General features: G+C 37.4%; 2 protein-coding genes across 11 annotated transcripts in view; one reads left to right on the top strand and one right to left on the bottom strand.

Moving 5' to 3' along the window:
* LRCH3 (leucine rich repeats and calponin homology domain containing 3) overlaps nt 1–13,235 on the top strand; it is a 113,248-nt gene extending 100,013 nt beyond the window's left edge. For 6 of the 8 annotated variants that reach the window (XM_068546554.1, XM_068546557.1, XM_068546555.1 and 3 more), the window contains 2 exons: nt 3,741–3,818; nt 7,265–9,239. In XM_068546554.1, coding sequence (XP_068402655.1) covers nt 3,741–3,818; nt 7,265–7,465 — 279 coding nt within the window. In that variant the 3' untranslated portion in view covers nt 7,466–9,239. Of the gene's footprint in view, nt 1–3,740; nt 3,819–7,264; nt 9,240–10,349 lie in introns of those variants that run through there. The other 2 variants (XM_068546558.1, XM_068546561.1) reach the window with 1 other exon arrangement.
* A 6,178-nt stretch (nt 13,236–19,413) lies between these two features.
* Nucleotides 19,414–23,272, bottom strand: part of IQCG (IQ motif containing G) — a 39,416-nt gene continuing 35,557 nt past the window's right edge. For 2 of the 3 annotated variants that reach the window (XM_068546564.1, XM_068546563.1), the window contains exons 9-11: nt 22,284–22,415; nt 21,105–21,206; nt 19,414–19,686 (exon numbers count right to left, since the gene is read on the bottom strand). In XM_068546564.1, coding sequence (XP_068402665.1) covers nt 19,546–19,686; nt 21,105–21,206; nt 22,284–22,415 — 375 coding nt within the window. In that variant the 3' untranslated portion in view covers nt 19,414–19,545. The remainder of the gene's footprint in view (nt 19,687–21,104; nt 21,207–22,283; nt 22,416–23,272) is intronic. The other variant, XM_068546565.1, reaches the window with a different exon arrangement.

A 23,272-nucleotide genomic window follows, 5' to 3' on the forward strand; every position in this document is an offset into this window, starting at 1 on the left:
ACAACATTTAGTCATATTTATTGAGCAGCTAGTCAGTGGTAGGCATTCTGAATAGGATGAAAGGTACAGAGATGAGTTACAAGTGGTCCATTCTCTCAAGAACATGAATTCCTCTTAAAAAGTAAAATAAATGAGCTCTTTCCTGAAATAGTATCCTTGACACTTAAAAGCAAGTAGGCCTACTAAATAAAATTGTTTAAGAGGGGATCTTTTGGGTTAATAAATGACCTATAAAGTTGAGAAACACCTCAGTATGTAAAAATTCCCAAATTATAACATTTGGGGGTGGAAAAATGGACTTTGAGTCAACCAGATGAAAACCGTCCAGTATTTTAATTAAAAGCAAAAAAATCCCTCACTTTTAAATTATGATACTGATTATTATGAATAAGTCAATATTGCTTTAATGGGGATACTGTTACAGTACTAGATTTCAGTATAAATATTTATATCTATTTTTCCTTCATACTGAATTGCTCTCCCTCATATTAGACTATTTCTCCCCTTATTCTGACCATACAGAGAGCTTTGTAACTTACTTTCTTAGAGATTTTTCCTGATGAGAATATAAAATTAAAGCCAAATACAAATGAAAAACCGTAGCAGTTTCTTTGTGGCTACATTAACACATAGTGATTTATTGTAATTCTTTGAAAACCTGCTAATTAGATCTCTGAGTGTAACTTAAGAAACACTTTCATGATGTACTGTATGAACCAGGCTTTTTTTCCCCCGCAGTTCAAGAAATGATCCCTCATTGTAAGGGGAGGTAATAAGTCCAGGTATTTCGAAAGAAACTCAGAAGGGCACTTGTGCTTGTAACCATTAGGTTATAATTCATCTTTCTTTGTTATTTTGGGAGAATCTGTGATATATGATAAACTGCTGTTTGGTTGTTCAATAGGCATAGGTTTTAAATAGTACAGTTCACATTGTTAGAAGTGCACTATTGAATCATATAAAAAAATCATAACAAATATTGTGATGTGACAACTCATTGAATGAACCATATCACCAAGGAAGATGACCTGAAAAAATGCTGAATCATTTCAAATTTCAAATAGCAAAATCATTTATTTCTTGTTCCTTTCAGTGTAGTTCCTTTCCTCTTGCTGAAATTATTTACTTTCTTCCCCAGAACCCACATAAGATTTCTTATTCAGATCGGGCTGTACATTACAGAAATGAAACAGGCTCTACATGGCTATCCAAAACCATGTTTTATGTCATACGAAGTTCTGGAAAAGCTTTTGGGGATAGCAGGTTCCTCTGATATTTGACTTAAGGCAAAATCATGAGTCCCTCTACACTCCAGAGTGATAGGGAGCCTACACCCCTGAGCCCTTTTAACTAGCCATTCCATTGGACACATACAGAGCGGGGATGTGTAACCTGGGATTCATGCACTCCTAAGGCTTCCAGCACTCGTTGAACTCCCTAAAATTGTATGCATGTGTATTCTTCCCAAGAGTAGATTCACAGCTTTCATCAGACTGTAAGAAGGAGTTGTATCCCAATTATGAAACACTGACCTACATCCCTGGGATTTAGACAAATGCTAAGACAAGGAATGACTGGAGACAGATGATGGTTCCCCACTCCATTTCCCCTTCATCAGTCAGAAATCTGCTCTTTGTAGGGGAAATCTCAAAGGAATCTTTTTATTCTACTCCACAACCCCCCACCCACACACATCTTAGGGTGCTAATACTCCTCATAGAGATAATGCTGAGTTGGACCCCAGGATCACTATTCTGAGCTTTCTTTTCTTTTTGTCTGAGGTGGTGGTGGCTCTTGGACCAGTTTCGTACTTAGCAACACGAACTCTATCGTTTTATCCTTTCTTTTGCACAGAAGGAAACTTGTTTTTCTGCCTATGCAGTAAGACCTATTTCACTCTGTCCTTCCAACATCTGAGGGAGATGTTTCAGAAATGTAGGGGTCCTTCTTTTATAGAACGAAATGCCCAGGTCCCCTTCTTTTGCTAGAGTCCCACATTCATGATCCACCTGTGCACACGACACCCCTAGCCTTCTCTCCCAAACTCAGATCAAGATCCTGGTCTGCTTAGCTAAGGTCCCTTCAGAATAAGGGAAGCTAGTTACATTGATTCTGCTTCCCTTTCTACTGGTATATGGAGAGGGAGTTTCTAGCTAATGAAAAATTCTTCTAAGTGAAAAGCAGTTGTCCTATGTTTTCTTTGCCCAGTTTCTCTTAAAGTTAAGCCCATGCCCCAATAGCTTTCACCACAGTGACTTTTCTATTAGGCCTCAATTCACCTTACCTCCCTCTTAACTAGCAAGGAGTTAAAACCATAGCATCACTCGTACCGTGAACACCCGCTCTTTTACATGTAAAAAGTCTAAGAGAAGGAGCCCAGCTCCAAGTGAATTAGCCAGTGTGAACCCCCATGATTGTTTTTCTCCTTCTGTTAAGCAGATTCTGATTCTATTTATGTTTCACTTTTTTTTTTTTTTTAACTTTTTTACCTCAGTTATAGAAGAACTTGGCATAGGCAAGAAGGGGTGCTCTCCATGGAAACCTGTTATCTTCTTTCTAGACTTAATTTTGAAAGCTTTTCAATTTGAAATTTTAAAATTATTATTACTCTCCTTCCATCTCAGTTGTTGCCTTTTATAAAACTTTTATGATAAAGCCAATCCTAGTGCCTGCTACGTTTCTCCGGCCAAGATTATAGTACCTTCAACCATTACTATGTAGTTATCTTGTTTCCTCTCTTCTTGGCAACAGTATGATATTCCATCTTTGAAGAAAACCCAGATAATTCCCAAGTGAAACCGTTTTTTTTTCTAGAGATGGTACAGGCTTTCATCTGCTTTGTAAAAACTATAGGTCAGATTCCCTGCAAATGTTTGGCTTCCATGCCTGATACTTAAACCAGCAGATGAATTTGAACAATTGAGTTTGTTAATCACTTTGGAAAATGAGATTCAGATTTCTTTCTTACATGATAACCCACTTGGCAAAAAATTTTATCACAACTTTAGGTCATGTGATACAACTATGTTCTAGTCATCAGAGATCCTTTCAGAAAAGCAAGCTTACTAGTTAGTGGCTAGGGAAATTTCCACCCTTTGGAAAATGGTTCTTTAATCCAATCTTTTAAAATTCAAATGTTTAAAAAATTTTAAATATAACCATTGAGTAGAGACATTATGCATCTGTAACATATTTATGAGCAAAGGCTATTGATTTTTTTTTATTACTGTTTTCTTTAAAAAGACTGAAAGGAAATGAACCAAAGTGTTAATAACTATAATTATATTTGAATGACTGAGCTGTGGGTAATTAATTTTCTTGTTATTCCTCCAAATTTTCTTTGGTGTATATTGCTTTAAAGTGGAAAAAAATGAAACCATCCTCCTAAAATTTCTCTATTTAGCACTTGCCTTACAAAAATCAAAGCCCAATATCTAAAGTAGGGGGTGGCAAACTATGGGCCAGAGGCCAGTACCTATTTTTGCAAATAAAGTTTTATTAGAACACAGTCACTCTTATTTGTTTATATATTGTCTGTGGTTGCTTTCAAGCTCTTAGCAGATTTGAGTAGTTGCAACAGATCATATGGCCTAACATCTTTATTATCTGATTCTTTAAGAAAAAGTTTGCTGACCCTCTGGTCTAGAACATTCAGTTTATGAAGCAGTTGTCAAGAGTATTTTTAGTTAGCAAATTTTTTTAAACTTTGCTAATAACACCATGTTTTCTTTCCTTTGCAGCCTAAATTAACAATGGCAAAATGCAGACGAAATGTGGAGAATTTCCTAGAAGCTTGCAGAAAAATTGGTGTACCTCAGGTAATAAATTTATCATATTTTATGTTGCTAAATAAATTTGGGTATTATTTTCTTAAAATCTTTTAGAAATGCAGGTATCTAAAATCTTATAGGGTAGTTCTGAGCTAAGTTGATAATTACTAACATGATTTTGTGTTACTAGAGTCAGTCATTATATTTTGAGCAGTTTCCCTTAATTATTTACAAGGACCAAGCAAAGAAATCATATACACATGAATTTCAATATGTTGTAGTAAGTAATTAGTGCTAAGTAATCAAAAATAGTTATTCTGATATTTTCCTAAATATTCCCTCTTGCTGATTAACTTGTGTACAACTTCATACACAGTAGAGTCTGTGCTTCAGAATAAGTGCATCTCAGACTAAGAAGGTTTCAGTCGGCTTCAGTTTTTTAACACTTGCTTTAATGCTTTTAAAAAATGTTTATTTTGAAATAATTTTAGGCTTTGAGAAATGTTGCAAAAATATCACAGAGAGATACTGTATACACTTCACCTAGGTTCCTGGACTGTTAACATCTAACATAAATGTAAACATAGTATGTCATCCAAACCAATAAACACGTAGACAGTGCTGTTGACTAAACTGAAGACTTTATTAAGACTTTACCAGTTTTCCACTAAGCTCTTTGGAACGGAACACACAAGAGGCCATTTCTAGTCACTTGTCCTGCTCTTGAGATTTTTTGCCTCCAGGTTCCTCAGTTAGAGCTTTATTGCCCTTTAATAGTACAAGAAGTTAAACTTTTACTCTTTAAAAAACAATTATGTTAAGTGTGGCACTCTTAAAAAATATTACATATAGTGACATATATAGATAAATTTAAAGAAAGAAAAACTGGTGCCATCTGATACTTTTTTCATTAACTACAACCATTACAGTTCATGTCACCATATTTTGTCCAACGTTCAAGGAGAAAAACATGACACTTTTCTATCACCTTCTTAATTAGCTGTCAGAAACCCGGTATTGGCCCCTGGACTCAACAAGTCCACTATTTCTCTCGAAGTTAAGCCCTTGTCCCAAGGGCTTTTCCTGATAATGACTCATTTTACCCAGTTCACCATTCCTCTCTTTAACTAACATGAGTTGAGAAGGTCAAAGCATCACTTGTCCAATGAACACCTTTCCCTTTCAGCTCTTTCACAAAGGGGAAGAGAGCCCAGCTCCACAGAGCAGCTGCACTAGCCAGTGTTAATTCCCATGAGCGTTTTTTCTCCTTTTATTAAGTAGAGTGTGATTCTACTACTTATTTTTTACTTTTTTCTTTTGCATTTTATTTAAGATGAGTTATAAAATAACTGAAATTTATATTTAGTGATAGTAAGGATCTTTTTTGTTCCTGTGGACAAATTCAAAGCAAATGTATTGCCTTTATATCATATTGTTTTCTGAAGGCTCATCATCTCTTTTAGAACTAACCATTTTTAAACATATTGAGAGCATTAATAAGGTTTCTAGATAAATGGCATACATTTCTGCATATTAACAGGCAGGTTCTAATATTCACATGTACACTCTAACATTCAGTGTTTCCCTTATGCCTACTTGAGATGATCCTACGTGACCATCACAAGCATGCCCAGTACCTGCCCCAGTTCCATAGCACAGTGTCTTTGAACAAGAGAATGTGGCATGGGTTGGTGCAGGAAATGGGAACCAGAAGAAAAATATGAGTGATTAAAAAGAGGCACCACATACCTAGAGAGAAGAGTGCTGAAAACGGCCCCACACGGCAAGACGTGCTGGCGCACTTAGCCTATGTCAAACCTGTAAAGGACTTCTTACAGTCCTTGTACGTGTACTCTGGGCTTTACAGAACTGTCATCTGTCTCAGATTTAAAGTCGATACACTGAAATTCTTTTAGAATATAACTGCCATCGGTCAACAAAATCAAAAACAGTGTGCCTTTTAAAGCATGCACTTTATTCCATCATTTGCCAAGCAATGGTTAACAGTATTTATTTGAAGGCAGGAGATAGAAAAAATACAATTTTAAAAGACTGGGTACTAAAAAAAAAAAAGACTGGGTATTTTTCCAGGGTGGTTTTAGACTGGAGTTCTTGCCACATCCTCCTTCCCCTCCCTTTCCCCCACCAGAAAGAGTAAGTGGACATTCCACATGGGCCACCTCTTCCTTCTCCACTCCTGCCTTCCACCCAAGTCTCACCACCACCATCACTAACACTTTTAGATGGGTTCCTGTTATGCTGCTACTTCTGCTAAAACAGTTGATCATTTGCCTAAAACAAAATGAAGGAAAATGAATAAATACAAACTTGTAGGTTTAAACTAGCATTCTCAGGTCCCTCTGCCATGGGAGGGAAGAAGAAACCTATACCTCTTCTTCTTTTGTTCTCCCCTACTTCTGGGCATTATGACCTTTACCTAAACATGACCACCTGCTATGTTTAACTTGTAAATAAAATCAGTGATGTAATAATGATCACATTTGAAAATAGATAACATAAAAGTTAATATTGAAAAATTTATCAGATCTTCTGTCCAGAAAACATGTATAAAGGTGAATGATTTCCCTTCTCAGTATAACTTTTTAAATGTTTACAAGTTAAATTATGAATGAAACACTGAAGAATAAAGTGACTGTTAAAAACCTCCAATAAGGTTGGGCATATGGATAGTCTCTTTATTATTATGCTTTTATTAAATATATGTTACATTCAAAAAACTATAGTTGGTGATAAAAACTTCTGTTTGAGTCTGATATCTTATGTTCTGGAGTTATTATATGTTATGTGTGAGAGAATATTTTCCTGTTATCAAGTCCAGTAATGCTTTTATTTATTTAATTTCTTAATCTGTGAACTAGAGGGTTTGGATGATCTCTAAGGCCCATTACATCTCTAGATTCATTTTGTACAATTAGTAAACAAGACTTGGTTAAGATGGACTTGACTTGATTTTTAGAGGAACACCAAGCCATTCAGTACACCTGACTTCCAAGTAATAAATTTCCCCTGATTATTATGCTTTCTTCATTCTTTGAACCTTCTTGACTCACCTGGCTTTCTCCGAAAACTTCCCTCTCCTCAGCCCACCCCCAGGTTTTGTCCTTGCTTTCTGGCCTATTTTTTGTTAATAGGGAAGAATGAGTCGAGAAAGAGGTTGCCTCACCCACTCAACCACTCTCAGGCCTCACATAACCATTAAGTCAGCATCCACCTCTGTTCATTTTATCCTGAATGTTCACGCTAATCGCCAACAATTTTATTCTGCTATTTAGTAGTAAAATCAAGCTGAGCACATAGAGGATTCTTTGTGGTTTTGTTTTTCAGCATTTTGATTCATCATAATAAAAAATGTTACAGGATATGTTTCTTTGAATATGACTGAGATGATCATATTGAATTCTATACTCAAATCTGTATTTCTGATCCACTGACTTTATTTTTCTGTTTTCCTTTCCTGCTCACACTTTGGACAGGACAATCTTTGTTCCCCTTCTGACATCCTTCAGCTAAACCTCAGCGTAAAAAGAACTGTTGAAACACTACTTTCTCTTGGGGCACATGCAGAAGAATCCAGTTTTGTCTCTCTATCTATCCAGCTTTTGGGTTTTGTGGCATTTTATTGTACTTTAATGTTAACTCTCTGTATGCTTTATTACTGGATCTTCCCCCTTTAGCCGAAAGTGCATTCCAGTGATTTTTCCACCTCATTCCTGTGCTTGGTAAAGGAGGTTTGTTTCTCATTCAAAAGTATTTACATGTGTGCTTTTTTTAAGTTGGTTAGCCATCAAAGAGCTAACCGATAAAGTAGGTAAATCCTTTCCTTGTGTGTCCAGATGCGCAGCTCATCACGTTAGGGAGCATTTATGATTGCTAGCAAAGAGCAGAAAGACCAGTATATTTTCTTCTGCTCATTTGTCCATTTTCCTGGCCTATATGTGGCCTTGTTTCTCTTATCATAAATGCTGAGCAGGGTCTACTAATACAATCCTGAGCCTGTTGTTAAAATATGGCTTAGAGCTTTATTTCCAAATGGCATAATAAAATTTCCATCTGGCCTTCTTTCCATGCCTCAACACAACTTAAGTGTGGAAATTGTGAGAAGTATTAAAATTAAGAGTTGCTGAACTTTTCAACAGCTGTTCATGTGGAAACAGTTGTACCCCTTCTGTTCTGGGGAGCACCTGGTCACTTAGATCTCTGCATTGAGCTGTGCCCTGAAATCCTGAAATCTGTCTTTATTGGTAGGCACAAGTCCACCTAATAAGCATCTGCTCTCTGGACATCTGGAAGGCACTGGCCATTTAATCTTAATAATTTTAATTTGATCAGAATGTTCAGTACAAAGATAATGTAGGTCCCTAGATTGCTGTTCTGAGCCCATTGTGTACATTGGAAACAGTACACAAGCAAATTATCTGGAGCTGATCTTTCAGGGGTAGGCACCTGTCTGCACATTTATTATGTTTGTTATCTTTAACTTCACTTCTAGAATCCTATTTAGAATTTAAAATTGGAATTTATGTAATTTCCAATATATTTGAACCATCTTAATAGGTGAACTTATATTTGATAGGCTGTTGAGGAGATTTTATCTGAACAGTAGCAGGTAAAGTATTAGGCAGCAATCTCTGTTCTGTACCCAAGGCAATGAATGCCTCTTTCAGAATGCTTAGTATATTAGCTGCTAGCCTTAATGCTTGAAAGTACTTTATAATTGCGTTCAGATTCTGGTTCTCATAAATAGTGTTTCTGGACATTCAGGAATCTCTGAACTCTGTTAAGAAAATTGGACAACTGAACTCATGTATGAAGGAAGATTGTGAGGAACATATCATGTTGTAGAAGTCAATCTGAGGATCTGATTGCTTTGGTTTTCTTTCATATTAAATGGGAAAATTATTTAACACATTAAAAACCTTTTACTTTTAATGCTGAAACATTGAACACTGTGTTGAAAACAGCAGTAGTGCCTTTTGGAGTTGGGGGGAGGTTTTTTTTTGTTCTTAAGATGTCTCTGAGTCAGAGATCATTCAGTTTTGTGAAGTTCTGTCCCTTTAAAAAAAACACATGGTGTTTTGTGTGGTTTTGGGGGAGTAATGGTGCATTCTCTTCAGAACAGAGTTCCCTCTAAGCCAGCTAGAAGGTAAATGTGCATCTGGAAAGCATAAGCCACTGAGGGAATGTGTAAGCCACGGGCTTACAGGTCACAGGGCACCCCTGGAAATGGACATCAAGGAATCGGCGTCAGAGGAAATATGTCTCCCCCCAGAGTAAAACACCCTGCAGGTTCATTTTAAGTATAGTTAATCTGTACTTCAATTGTACTCAGAAGATTTATACAAAGTTGCTAGTTTTATAAGATCAAAAGATTCCATTTACCTTGTTTTATCAAGGTAAGTATTAAATAAAAAGAAAGTGATTAAGAAGCACAAGTACCAATAACGGTTCATAAAACATACGTGTTATATTTTTTATTGCAACTGGTTTTGTAAACTTCCTAATAAAATATTAAGTGCCAGTGAAAAACTGAGAAAAATCCAGTTATCTTCTTTAATAAGTATGTATAGTCTCTTTTTCAGTAGAACCAGAATTCCACTTTCGTTCCTTTAAGTGTAATAACCTCTTCTTTCTTTCATCTAATCAATGATAGATGTTATTCTTATGATATGCCTTTTTGTCTTACAAGAAAGGATTAACCAAACACATTAATGAGGTAAAAAACAAGATAGAAGTAATTTAATTTGCTTAAGCAAACATGTAAATGATTTTCAAATATATGTTAATTAATATGTTGCTGACTAAGCTCACATCATAGTTCTCCAGCATATTTTAATCCATTAAATACCAGGATATAAAATACTTTTTCAAATATGATTTCTTTATTTAAGTTCTGTAATTCAAGTTTTTAAGTAATTCAAACTGGGCCTTCCATGAATTATCCAATGTAGGGGAAATTTTCTCAAATATTTCTAATCTCAAGGATATACTTCAGCTTCCTCCTGTGATCCCTGCCTGGTCTGAGAACCCTGATTTTCATAGTCAGGTCTATAATGTAGAGAGCATTCCTCTCTCATGCAGTCTGAGTTATGGCATGAAACTATCTTGCATTCCTATGGTTTGTAATTTCCAAAGCGCTTTCTCCTACAATGTTATATCTTTAGGCTTCAGCCATCCGGTAACTTGGAACTGTTTTTCTATTTTCACCTGCCTCATTTTACTGATCTGCATTGCTCTTTTATTTATCAGGGGTGAAGGATGCTGCTTTTACTCCATAGTAGTATGTTTATCTTCTGTTGTATGTAAAAGTGTATGTAACTTGTCCATTTTCTAATATTCAAAATGATCTGTATGTACTTTTAGATGTATTAATAAAAAAAAAAAAGTGACAGTGAGTGTCAGGTACCATCTCTGTGTAACTCATATTACAGGTACTGACTTCTCATATCTCAGTTCATTATTATGAGGGAGAGAAGAGATGCTTATTTTTTCTTTTCAGTTCTGTGATGTTCATCCTCTTTTCTCTTCTGTTTGTTTTTATGTTACATTGTCCCATTTCAGGAGCAATTATGTTTGCCTCTCCACATTTTAGAAGAGAAAGGTTTGAGCCAGGTTGCGCTGACGGTCCAGGCCCTCCTGGAACTTGCCCCGCCCAAGCAGCAGCAGCACCAGCTATCTGCTGTGTAAGGACTCCCAGCACCGTGGGCGTTGGCCTGGCCAAAACGAAACAGGACAGCGTGACTGCTGCTGTGAGCCGTCTGCTTAACAAAGCGCTTACGTGTTCTTAAAAGGGACTGTTTCCATGATTCCTAACAGGAATATTTTGCTTCATTTCTCCATTTTAGGGGAGGTTATATCCATTTGCATTGAATTGTTTATGAAGACACGGTTGGTTTTCACAAATGAAACTTAATTCTGTCATTATTGAGAACCCAACACTGAAGCCTAACCTGGCTGTGCTTTTCTAGAGAGTAGGCTCTTTCACATACTGAAGACTATCTTCTCAGAAGGATATTTGTCTCTCTTGAAGGCACAGCCATGCTGTTATCTTTCCCTGTTTGCAAGCCCTCTGGAATCCACTAGTTTCTAAACATGGTTGTTCATTAGAATCTCCTGGAGAATATGTTAAAGTACAGATTCACACTCGGTTGGTCTAGAGTGAGGCCTGGGTATCTGCATTTCAACAAACATTCCAGGTGTTTCATGTAGTGGAAACCATTGTTCCAAGCTAGATATCTGTATAATTTGGGGGGAGTAATGACTTCACCGTGTTTTTCAGCTCTATTATGACTACTTGGACTGTTCTGTCCAAGGCAAAATAAAAATAATGTAGAAGGTCTAGATTTTGCTTAGTAAAACAATGAAACAGATACCGTTGCCTTTAAGGCCAGTGTCCTAGGCGTCCCCCCAGCTCCAGTCCACCACCACTTAGAGGATGGTTCCATGTGTCATCCCACTAGTATCTAAACATTATAATCAAGCACTCTACACACAGGGTCCAGATCTTCAGGCTGGTAGCTTGTGGCACTCTGCATCCTGTGTGTTGACTTCACTGAGCTCACCCCTTCTCCCCTGCAAGCTGCTCCCAGGATACCTGGACCTGCGAACACCTTCCAGTCACAGCAGATGCACTTCCAGCTCCCCAAATAACAGAAGATTATGAAAATACAGGAAAAGCCAAGCTTCTTACATTTCTTTCAGCTAACTGCCAATTTCCGTAGCGGAGTTAAAGCACTTGTGGCGTTTTAAAAACAGCTTGCTGTCTTTTCATCTAGCCATCTAGCTCCCCAACCAGTGCCTTATTTACTCAATTACGGGTGCAGTAAAAGGGCCCAAGGGCTCAGACGGCACAAAACCAGGAGCCCTAATTCAAGTCTAAGCCACTTGGGTCTTTCTTCCCCTATATTTTGAGACCCTTGTAGTTGTCAGTGATGTCTTCTGGTATTCACTGCCTTTGTAAACCAAGTAAATAGAGTAAGTGAAGATACTAGTTATCTAGGTTTTTTCCTGTTGTTAACTGTTCTGGGGTTTCCTTACCAGTACACGCATTGAAGAATAATATTCTCTCGTTTTATCATGTAGCAGCATCTGAAAGTAAATCTGGATAAAATCAGGTTGAGTATCTGGCCAAAATAATGTTTTTTCTCCTTGTTGTCACAGGTTTAAACTTACATAACACAAGACGTGTGAGCTCAAAGCCCAATCCTTCAGGGTCCTTACAAAACAAAAGTAAAATATGTTTTAAGTGCTTAGAGCCAGACCCCATTATATTTACAGTTCCAAACAGAGCCACCAATCATAGGACTTGTTTAGAATTTGGCTGTGTATACTTTTAAACTCTAGGTATTTTTACTTCTAGTCAACATTAAACCTCAGTACAATCTCCAAATTATAGACAGCCATTTGAAATGAAACTCAGCAAAGGACAGGACTATTTGTCACATAGTTGCAAGGAATAATCCCAGTCAGCATACATAATGCAACATTTGGAACATTTGTGACTAATTTCCCCATAGGAATAATTGGAATTTTCAACTTATTTCAGATTTTATACGTAGCATGAAACCTTATTCATATATTTTTATCAGACTAATTCAAATCTATATTTGAATAGCTAGAAAATATTTGTTTACAGTTTTGGTTGATAATGAAAGGAAAATATAAGATATATTGAATGTCTTTTCTGTGTCAAGACACAAAACAAGTCATTGTGTTTTTGTTGGAAAATTTTTGTACTCAGTGTTTTGTATATACCTTTTTTTTTTTAACTGGAAAGAAAATTTAATATTTAGCCTTGCTAGACTCTAACATAAGATGAAGATGACTTTGTTACAGTTCCACCTGACCATTTATGAACTTCCTACTGAAGCAGTGACCTTCCCAGCGCTGAAGAGTGAATGAAGAAAAGGCTAAGTGCCCGCCCACTAGGGCCTCTGCTAACAGTGGAGATTTTAAGTCAGCAGGTTTCTGGGCTTTCAATCTCATACTTGCTTAGCACTCCAAACCAATTTTCTCTGGAAACAGCTCATGGGAGGAAGGGCTTTGTATTTGACTAGAATAGAGTAGGACACTTAGTAGTAGTAGGTCACTTTCCTTAATAGCTTTTGAAAATACAGCCTCACAGCTAATCAAGGAGTCTGATTTCTCTACTTGATAAAAGCCCAGCAGTGACTAATGATGTATGACTACGCTGACGAGTATGATGAATTTTTTAAAACTAAGCGCTTAAATGGTTATAGAAATGAAGGAGAACATGGATATTCAGAAACGTTTTTATATACATATTGCAGTAAGGTGGTTTACAGCATATTTCATTTTATTTCTGAAAATGTTGTAAACATGTAATTAGTAAAAGATTTTGTAAAACATTGTCCTATATTTGTATGTCTGTAAATATAATGCATAAGTTCTAAGAATAAATATGTCAGTATCATGTATGTTATTTTAAGTTGCCTGTATGCCACTTTACACATTGACATTAAAATAAAAGACAACACTTTAATAGCGTGAAATAAAGGCTGATTTGAAAATGTTCATACCTAAAGCATGGTTTCCGTGGCAAAAATAAAAGGGTAAATTCTTTGATGGAACATCAGTAGAAACTGGGTCCTCATATTGGTTCCTTCAGATCAAAATATACTTTTTTAAGGAAGTGTACATATCAGTACTGTCCGGTATTTGGAGTTAGATATAAGGCTTAATTTTGAAATATATGTGACCCATTTGGAAGACTCTTCTCAGAAATTACCAACTGTGCTATAGGGAGAGCTTTAGCATTCCAAGACATTCTATTCTGATTAATCAAGGCAAGAATGACCCAATGGGCTCATTCTCTTTTAGCAGGAGAGAGAATGACAATCAATCAGCTTTATGTGCCAGTCACAGATTAGGTATTTTCACATGCTTTACCTCTTTTAGTCTTAATACCCCATAAGGTGAGAGTTGTTGAGTAAGCAAAGCAGGTATAGGCCCTACTGTCTCACGTCTCAGCAATATCTCCAAACTCCTCATCTCCCTGCTGACCTGTGTCCCCTGTCTTTCCTATGTGTGGGTTGTATATCCTGACATCTCATTTCTGTCTTGTATTTATCATTTATATCCATACCTATTTCCCAGAAAAGGAGCTGAAGCAGCTTATAATAAGATATATGTTCCATGTGACAACCCCCCCATAAAAACAGTAAAGTGATGATAATAAATTTAAAAGGCAGGCAGGAACCAACCTTTATTAAAACTTCATTGTGTATGTATTATCCTAGACACTTGATAAACGTCATCTTGTAGTTCCTACTGAACACCACTTTTGCTCATAAGAGTGTCGTTTATTACACTAGAAGGAATCAATAGCAGAATAACTGAGGCAGAAGAATGGATAAGTGACCTGGAAAACAGGATGGTGGAATTCACTGCCATGGAACAGAATAAAGAAAAAGAATGAAAAGAAATGAAGACAGCCTAAGAGACCTCTGGGACAACATTAAACACACCAACATTCACATTATAGAAGTCCCAGAAAGAGAAAAGAGAGAAGGGACCCAAGAAAATATTTGAAGACGTTATAGTTGAAAACTTCCCTAACACAGGAAAGGAAATAGCCACCCAAGTCCAGGAAGTGCAGAGAGTCCCAGGCAGCATAAACCCAAGGAGAAACATGCCGGGACATAATAGTAATCAAATTGACAAAAATTACTAAAAGCAACAAGGGAAAAACAACATACAAGGGAACTCCCATAAGGTTAACAGGTGATGTCTCAGCAGAAACTACAAGCCAGAAGGGAGTGGCATGATAAACTGATGAAAGGGAAGAGCCTACAACCAAGATTACCTGGGGCTTCCCTGGTGGTGCAGTGGTTGAGAATCCGCCTGCCAATGCAGGGGACATGGGTTTGAGCCCTGGTCTGGGAAGATCCCACATGCCGTGGAGCAACTGGGTCTGTGAGCCACAACTACTGAGCCTGCGCATCTGGAGCCTGTGCTCCGCAACAAGAGAGGCTGCGATAGTGAGAGGCCCGTGCACCGCGATGAAGAGTGGCCCCTGCTCGTCGCAACTAGAGAAAGCCTGCGCACAGAAACGAAGACCCAACACAGCCAAAAATAAATTAATTAATTAATTAATTAAAAAAAAAAAAAGATTACTCTACCTGGCAAGGATCTCATTCAGATTTGACGGAGAAATCAAAAGCTTTACAGACAGACAAAATCTACGAGAATTCAGCACCACCAACCCAGCTCTACAACAAATGCTAAAGGAACTTCTCTAAGTGGAAAACACAAGAGAAGAAAAGGACCTACAAAAACAAACCCAAAACAATTAAGAAAATGGTAATAGGAACATACATACCAATAATTACCTTAAATGTGAATGGATTAAATGCTCCCACCAAAAGACATAGACTGGCTGAATGCATACAAAAACAAGACCCATATATATGCTGTCTACAAGAGACCCACTTCAGACCTAGGGGCACATACAGACTGAAAGTGAGGGGATGGAAAAAGATATTCCATGCAAATGGAAATCAAAAGAAAGCTGGAATAGCAGTACTCAGATAAAACAGACTTTAAAATAAAGAATGTTACAAGAGACAAGGAGGGACACTACATAACGATCAAGGGATCAATCCGAGAAGAAGATATAACAATTATAAATATATACGCACCCAACATAGGAGCACCTCAATACATAAGGCAAATGCTAACAGCAAATGCTAATGCTAAAGAGGAAATCAATAGTAACACAATAACATTGGGGGACTTAACACCAATGGACAGATCATCCACACAGAAAATTAATAAGGAAACACAAGCTTTAAATGACACAGTAGACCAGATAGATTTAATTGATACTTATAGGACATTCCATCCGAAAAGAGTAGATTACACTTTCTTCTCAAGTGCACACAGAACATTCTCCAGGATAGATCACACCTTGGGTCACAAATCAAGCCTCGGTAAATTTAAGAAAGTTGAAATCATATCAAGCATATTTTCCGAACACAGCGCTATGAGATTAGAAATCAATGACAGGGAAAAAAATGTAAAAAAGCACAAACACATGGAGGCTAAACAATACACTACTAAATAACCAAGAGATCACTGAAGAAATCAGAGGAAATAAAAAAATACCTAGGGACAAATGACAACGAAAACACGACAATCCAAAACCTATGGGATGCAGCAAAAGCAGTTATAAGAGGGAAGTTTACAGTAATACAATCCTACCTCAAGAAACAAGAAAAATCTCAAACAATCTAACCTTACACCTAGGGGAACTAGAGAAAGAAGAACAAACAAAACCCAAAGTAAATAGAAGGAAAGAAATCATAAAGATCAGAGCAGAAATAAATGAAATAGAAACAATAGCAAAGATCAATGAAACTAAAAGCTGGTTCTTTGAGAACATAAACAAAATTGATAAACCTTTAGCCAGACTCATCAAGAAAAAGAGGGAGAGGACTCAAATCAATAAAAATTAGAAATGAAAAAGGAGAAGTTACAACAGACACCGCAGAAATACAAAGCATCCTAAGAGACTACTACAAGCAACTCTGCCAATAAAATAGACAACCTGGAAGAAATGGACAAATTCTTAGAACGGTATAACCTTCCAAGACTGAACCAGGAAGAAATAGAAAATATGAACAGACCAATCACAAGTAATGAAATTGAAACTCTGATTAAAAATCTTCCAACAAACAGAAGTCCAGGACCAGATGGCTTCACAGGTGAATTCTATCAAAGATTTAGAGAAGATCTAACACCCATCCTTCTCAAACTCTTCCAAAAAACTGCAGAGGAAGGAACACTCCCAAACTCATTCTATGAGGCCACCATTACCCTGATACCAAAACCAGACAAAGATACTACAAAAAAAGAAAATTACAGACCAATATCACTGAGGAGTATAGGTGCAAAAATCCTCAACAAAATACTAGCAAACAGAATCCAACAACACATTAAAAGGATCATACACCATGATCAAGTGGGAATTATCCCAGGGGTGCAAGGATTCTTCAATATATGCAAATCAATCAATGTGATACACCATATTAACAAATAGAAGAATAAAAAGCATATGGTCATCTCAATAGATGCAGAAAAAGCTTTTGACAAAATTCAACACCCATTTATGATAAAAACTATCCAAAAAGTGGGCATAGAGGGGACCTACCTCAACATAATAAAGGCCATATACAACAAACCCACAGCAAACATCATTCTCAATGGTGAAAAACTGAAAGCATTTCCTCTTAAGATCAGGAACAAGATAAGGATGTCCACTCTCACCACTATTATTCAACATAGTCTTGGAAGTCCTAGCCACAGCAATCAGAGAAGAAAAAGAAAAGGAATACAAATTGGAAAAGAAGAAGTAAAACTGTCACTGTTTGCAGATGACATGATACTATACATAGAGAATCCTAAAGATGCCACCAGAAAACTACTAGAGCTAATCAATGAATTTGGTAAAGTTGCAGGATACAAAATTAATGCACAGAAGTCTCTTGCATTCCTATACACTAACAACGAAAGATCAGAAAGAGAAAGTAAGGAAACAATCCCATTCACCATTGCAACAAAAAGAATAAAATACCTAGGAATAAACCTACCTAAGGAGGTAAATGACCTGTACTCAGAAAACTATAAGACACTGATGAAAGAAATCAAAGATGACACAAACAGATGGAGAGATATACCATGTTCTTGGATTGGAAGAATCAATATTGTGAAAATGACTCTACTACCCAAAGCAATCTACAGATTCAATGCAACCCCTATCAAATTACCAATGGCCTTTTTTACAGAACTAGAACAAAAAAATCTTAAAATTTGTATGGAGACACAAAAAACCCCAAATAGCTAAAGCAATATTGAGGGAAAATAACAGAGCTGGAGGAATCAGACTCCCTGACTTCAGGCTATACTACAAAGTTACAGTAATCAAGAGCATATGGTACTGGCACAAAAACAGAAATATAGATCAATGGAACAGGATAGAAAGCCCAGAGATAAACCCACGCACCTATGGTCAACTAATCTATGACAAAGGAGGCAAGGATATACAATGGAGAAAAGACAGCCTCTTCAATAAATGGTGATGGGAAAACTGGACAGCTACATGTAAAAGAATGAAATTAGAGCACTCCCTAACACCATACACAAAAATAAACTCAAAATGGATTAGAGACCTAAATGTAAGACTGGACACTATAAAACTCTTAGAGGAAAACATAGGAAGAACACTCTTTGACATAAATCACAGCAAGATCTTTTTTGGTCCAACTCCTAGAGTAATGGAAATAAAAACAAACAAATGGGACATAATGAAACTTAAAAGCTTTTGCACAGCAAAGGAAACTATAAACAATAAGAAAAGATAACCCTCAGGATGGGAGAAAATATTTGCAAACAAATCAACGGACAAAGGATTAATCTCCAAAATGTATAAACAGCTCATGCAGCTCAATATTAAAAAAACAAACAACCCAATCAAAAAATGGGCAGAAGACCTAAATAGACATTTCTCCAAAGAAGACATACAGATTGCCAGCAAACACATGAAAAGCTGCCCGACATCACTAATTATTAGAGAAACGCAAATCAAAACTACAGTGAGGTATCACCTCACGCCAGTTAGAATGGGCATCATCAGAAAATCTACAGACAACAAATGCTGGAGAGGGTGTGGAGAAAAGGGAGCCCTCTTGTACTGTTGGTGGGAATGTAAATTGATACAGCCACTATGGAGAACAGTATGGAGGGTCCTTAAAAAACTAAAAATAGAATTACCATATGACCCAGCAATCCCACTACTGGGCATATACCCAGAGAAAACCGTAATTCAAAAAGACACATGCACCCCAGTGTTCACTGCAGCAGTATTTACAATAGCCAGGTCACGGAAGCAACCTAAATGCCCATCGACAGATGAATGGATAAAGAAGATGTGGTTCATATATACAATGGAATATTACTCAGCCATAAAAAGGAACGAAATTGGGTCATTTTTAGAGACGTGGATGGATCTAGAGACTGTCATACAGAGTGAAGTAAGTCAGAAAGAGAAAAACAAATATTGTATATTAACGCATATATGTGGAACCTAGAAAAATGGTACAGATGAACTGGTTTGCAAGGCAGAAATAGAGACACAGATGTAGAGAACAAACATGGACACCAAGCGGGGAAAGCGGGGGTGGGGGTGGTGGTGAGATGAATTGGGAGATTGGGATTGACATGTGTACACTAATATATATAAAATAGATAAGTAATAAGAACCTGCTGTATAAAAAAATAAATGAGATGCCAAAAAAAAAAAAAAAAAGGAGTGTCATTTATGACACTCTGCTCCTAAGTGCCGTTTTTCACTATAGGCAAGTTGAATAAAGTCAGAATCAGAGACATTACAGGAATTACTGAAATTTTAATGTATCACTATAACTAGGATTATGTACTTTTTTTTCTGGTGAGAAAGAGCAAGAGGAATCTTCACAAGACTCCTAGAAATATTTCTTCCCAGCAATTTTTTTTTCAAGTTATGAAGAAGCTCTGAATCCACAGTATAATCCTAATTCAGGGTTTGAAAACTAGTATAACAGTCAAGGTGACCTAGTATAACCAGGCCTCACCTGGGAATGTTCAAATAAGAAACAACCTGTAGATGAGTTATATGTGATGGTAAAAGATGTTTCTTACTCCCTTCAGGTCCTCCTTCCCACCTCCAGAACACCAGCAGAAAAGACAGAAGATAACTTGGTCACTTCTTGCCTCTCCGCTTGTCCTTGTCTTTGCCTTTACCTTTACCTTTTGAATCCTTGCCGTCATCTTTGTCCTTCTTGGGCATTTTGAAACCACCAATTTCCTTCCGTACCACAGTGCCTCGCCACCAGGCCTGGAGCTGGAAGAGGACAGGGAAGCGGGTACAATTTGTAGTATGTCTGACAAGTTGCATTCTTTCTACATAAGGGGATTGTTTCTTCATAAACTAACTTCTGTGAAGATGGTCTCTGAGACACAGAAGTGGCCAAGCATGCTATCCTTAGAGCAATGCTTGCCTGTTGTGCAGGACCCAGAGCTTAAGTCCTGGACTCTGAAGTTCTCAAGGAGTAAAAATAAAAGGGATCTGATTAGGCCTACCTTTCCTTTACACTTAGAAACCTGAGTCCCTTGTACTGCTGCTCTTTATGAACATCCAAGTCTCCCAAATCTAACAACCATTTGATCCAAAAGGGATGCTAGTTACCTGGACCACAGGCAAAAGCAAGCACTCAGTCAAAAATGTACAGATAATCTAGTGATTTCAGTAGGTTTCCTGGTGCATTTCAATCTCTAATGATTGATGAAAGGATCAAAACTCCCCTTCAAAAAGGATTTAGTTAGCTCCCTTGAATATCTTAGTCATTAGACACAACTGTTCTAAATACAGTCTGGTCTACTTTCAAATCAGATTAAGCTCCAAAGACTGGGAGCAAATCCACTAATGAAAAGAAAACAAAAATGGTCTTCAGCTACCTCTTACAGTTTTGCTCTAAATTGAGGAATCCTGACAAATAGAAAACACCAGAGAAGCTCAATAAATACTTGCTAACTATACATCTGACTCCTAATGGAAAGCTCAAGTTTGGGTTTAAATACCTGGTCCTGAATGTACTTCAAAGTTTACTATCTTAATACAACCCCTAATATACATCCCAAACCACAGCTTGCACACTGTAGGGTCTCAGCAGATACTCCTCTTTCAGAGAGAAGGGCAATTGTCAAAACTACAGTTTTAGTCCAGCTGATGTTACTCTTGCTTGAAAATATTTCCCAGAATCTGACTTGCCAGTTTCATCACCACTAATATACACAAGTTCATATAAAACTCTCTCTCTTTTTTTCTGAACTGCTACTTAATCACCTTCACCTTTTTTGAAAACAGCTCTTTATCTGAACCTAGCAGATAGCCTGGACTGACTTACAAATAGGATTTTAAGAAGCAGTAGTATATTAAAAAGAATTCCTTTAAGAGCTATTTTGGTTAGAAATAGTATTCATAAGTTTGACCTCTGGGCACAAGTTCTAGGTTTTGCTTCCACTGCTAACCACCTCTTCCTTCCTGGATTAAAAATTGGGGGCATGTCCTTTACTCTTAACTCTCTCCCTGCACCATGGACCGTGTGTTGGCAAAGTCCAATTATTAGGCCATGCTTCCTCACAGATTTCCTGTTCCACGTGTGATAATAAACGAGAGATGCTCTGCACTCCTCAGTGTTTGGCCAGCTACAGAATTGAAAAAGCCCCAGGATGCCAGTTACCAAGGTACCAGTTTTCTACCTTTAAGCTGCTCTTTAATTCCAAGTGATCCTGTTCTATCTTCTTCCGGGTCTTCTCCTTTTCTATACGATCTTCAATGATGACTTGTTCATACTCCCTTATCTGCAAAAGCAGACATCAATCTTATGTTACAGGACTTGCTCACTAAGCTGTGGCCCAGCCAGCCCAGCTTTTTTGTTTTTTTTGTTTATGTCTGCACCACATGACTTGTGGGATCTCAGTTTCCCAACCAGGGATTGAACCCCAGCCATGGCAGTGAAAGCCTGGAATTCTCACCACTAGGCCACCAGGGAACTCCCCAGCCCTGTATTTTTAATATAAAACTTTAACTTCCCTGGTGGCACAATTGTCAAGAATCCACCTGCCAATGCAGGGGACACAGGTTCGAGCCCTGGTCGGGGAAGATCTCACATGCTGCGGAGCAACTAAGCCCGTGCGCCATAACTACTGAGCCTGCGCTCTAGAGCCCATGAGCCACAACTACTGAAGCCCGCGTGCCACAACTACTGAAGCCCGTGCGCCTAGAGCCTGTGCTCCGCAACAAGAGAAGCCACCGCAATGAGAAACCCGCACACCACAATGAAGAGTGGCCCCTGCTCGCCGCAACTAGAGAAAGCCCGCGCATAGCAACGAGGACCAACGCAACAAAAAAATAATTAATTAATTAATTTAAAAAATTGCCCTCTCCTTTAAAAAAAAATGAAATACTAACTTGATGTGTGGCTAATGACATCAAAATAATTTTTTAAAACTAATAGAATGTATACCTACAAATAGCCATCTTTTAAAAGAGAAATTTGAGAAGTTCTACATTTATTCAATGATGAAACCATAATCAGAAGCTTTTTATAAATCATCATTTATAAATTATCTCCAGAGGTCATAAAGTAGAAATAAAAACATTATCTAGCTCAAGGGGTTTGGGGAGGGTTAAATAAGTTATATATGTAAAATACTAGAAAAGTGTCCGGGACAGATTAAGCAATATAAAGTGTCGGCTGCTGCTATTATTAATGTCCCCATCAACGAGGACGTCATCATCATCATCAAGAAAGAATCCTAGTGGTTTACAGGCATACCACGTTGTGACCAAAAATAGTATCCCCCAGCTACTGTTGCTTAGCTACCACCCACTCCTCAGTGCTCTGCCTTAACAGTATTAAGACTCTGCTTCCTTACCATCTTTGCAAGTTCTTGAAGGTGTGCTAAGCCACTGGCCTTAGCAGCTTTGAGAGCATTTAGTTCATTCTGTTTCATTTCTGTGTCCTTATCAAATTTCTCCATCCAGAACTCTAGCTTCTCCTCAAGTTTCTACTTGGAAAAAAACATTAAAATATGGCTCTACCAGACACAAAACAGTATATATTGTATGAAATCATTTATATAAGGTTGAAAAACAAGCACAACTTTTCTATAGTGATAGAAGTCAGAATGATAGTTACTTTTGGGGGGAGGGTTAGTTTATTGATTGGGAATGGGGCAAGAGGGAGACTTCTGGGATGCTGTAAATGTGCTCTATGTCTCTATCCGGATGGTGGTTACAGGGGTGCTTAGCCATATTCATCAAACTATATACTTAATATTTGTGTACTTTGTGTGTGTTATTATCAATTTTAAAACAGGTGGGGGGACTTCCCTGGTGGTCCAGTGGGTAAGACTCTACACTCCCAATGCAGGGGGCCTGGGTTTGATCCCTGGTCAAGGAATTAGATCCCGCATGCACGCCACAACTAAGAAGTTCGCATGCTGCAACTAAAAATCCCGCATGCTGCAACAAAGATCCAGCATGCCGCAAAATAAATAAATATTTAAATATTTTTTAAAATAAAATAAATAAGTAAATAAAACGGGGGGAAAAGGGCCTTCCACGTGTCTGGATAAGAGAAGTTGCAGTGAAGAGGAAAGGAATAAAGGGTAGGTAGAAATTCTGAAGGATAGGAATGGCATCAGACATCTCTTTGATTGCCAACACTAAATAATAGTCGAGAAGGGTACAATGTTTTCAAAATTCTAAAAGACAATAAATGTGAATCTAAGATTCTATTCCTAGCCAGCCTCACATTCAAATGTGAGGGGAAGAAAGAAATATACCTGGTCTTTCTGAAAGAGTTACTCAAGGATATACTTTATTTTTTTAAATATATTTATTTAAATAATTTATTTGGTTG

This window comes from Eschrichtius robustus, chromosome 6 (assembly GCF_028021215.1).
Source record: "Eschrichtius robustus isolate mEscRob2 chromosome 6, mEscRob2.pri, whole genome shotgun sequence".
Taxonomy (NCBI): domain Eukaryota; kingdom Metazoa; phylum Chordata; class Mammalia; order Artiodactyla; family Eschrichtiidae; genus Eschrichtius; species Eschrichtius robustus.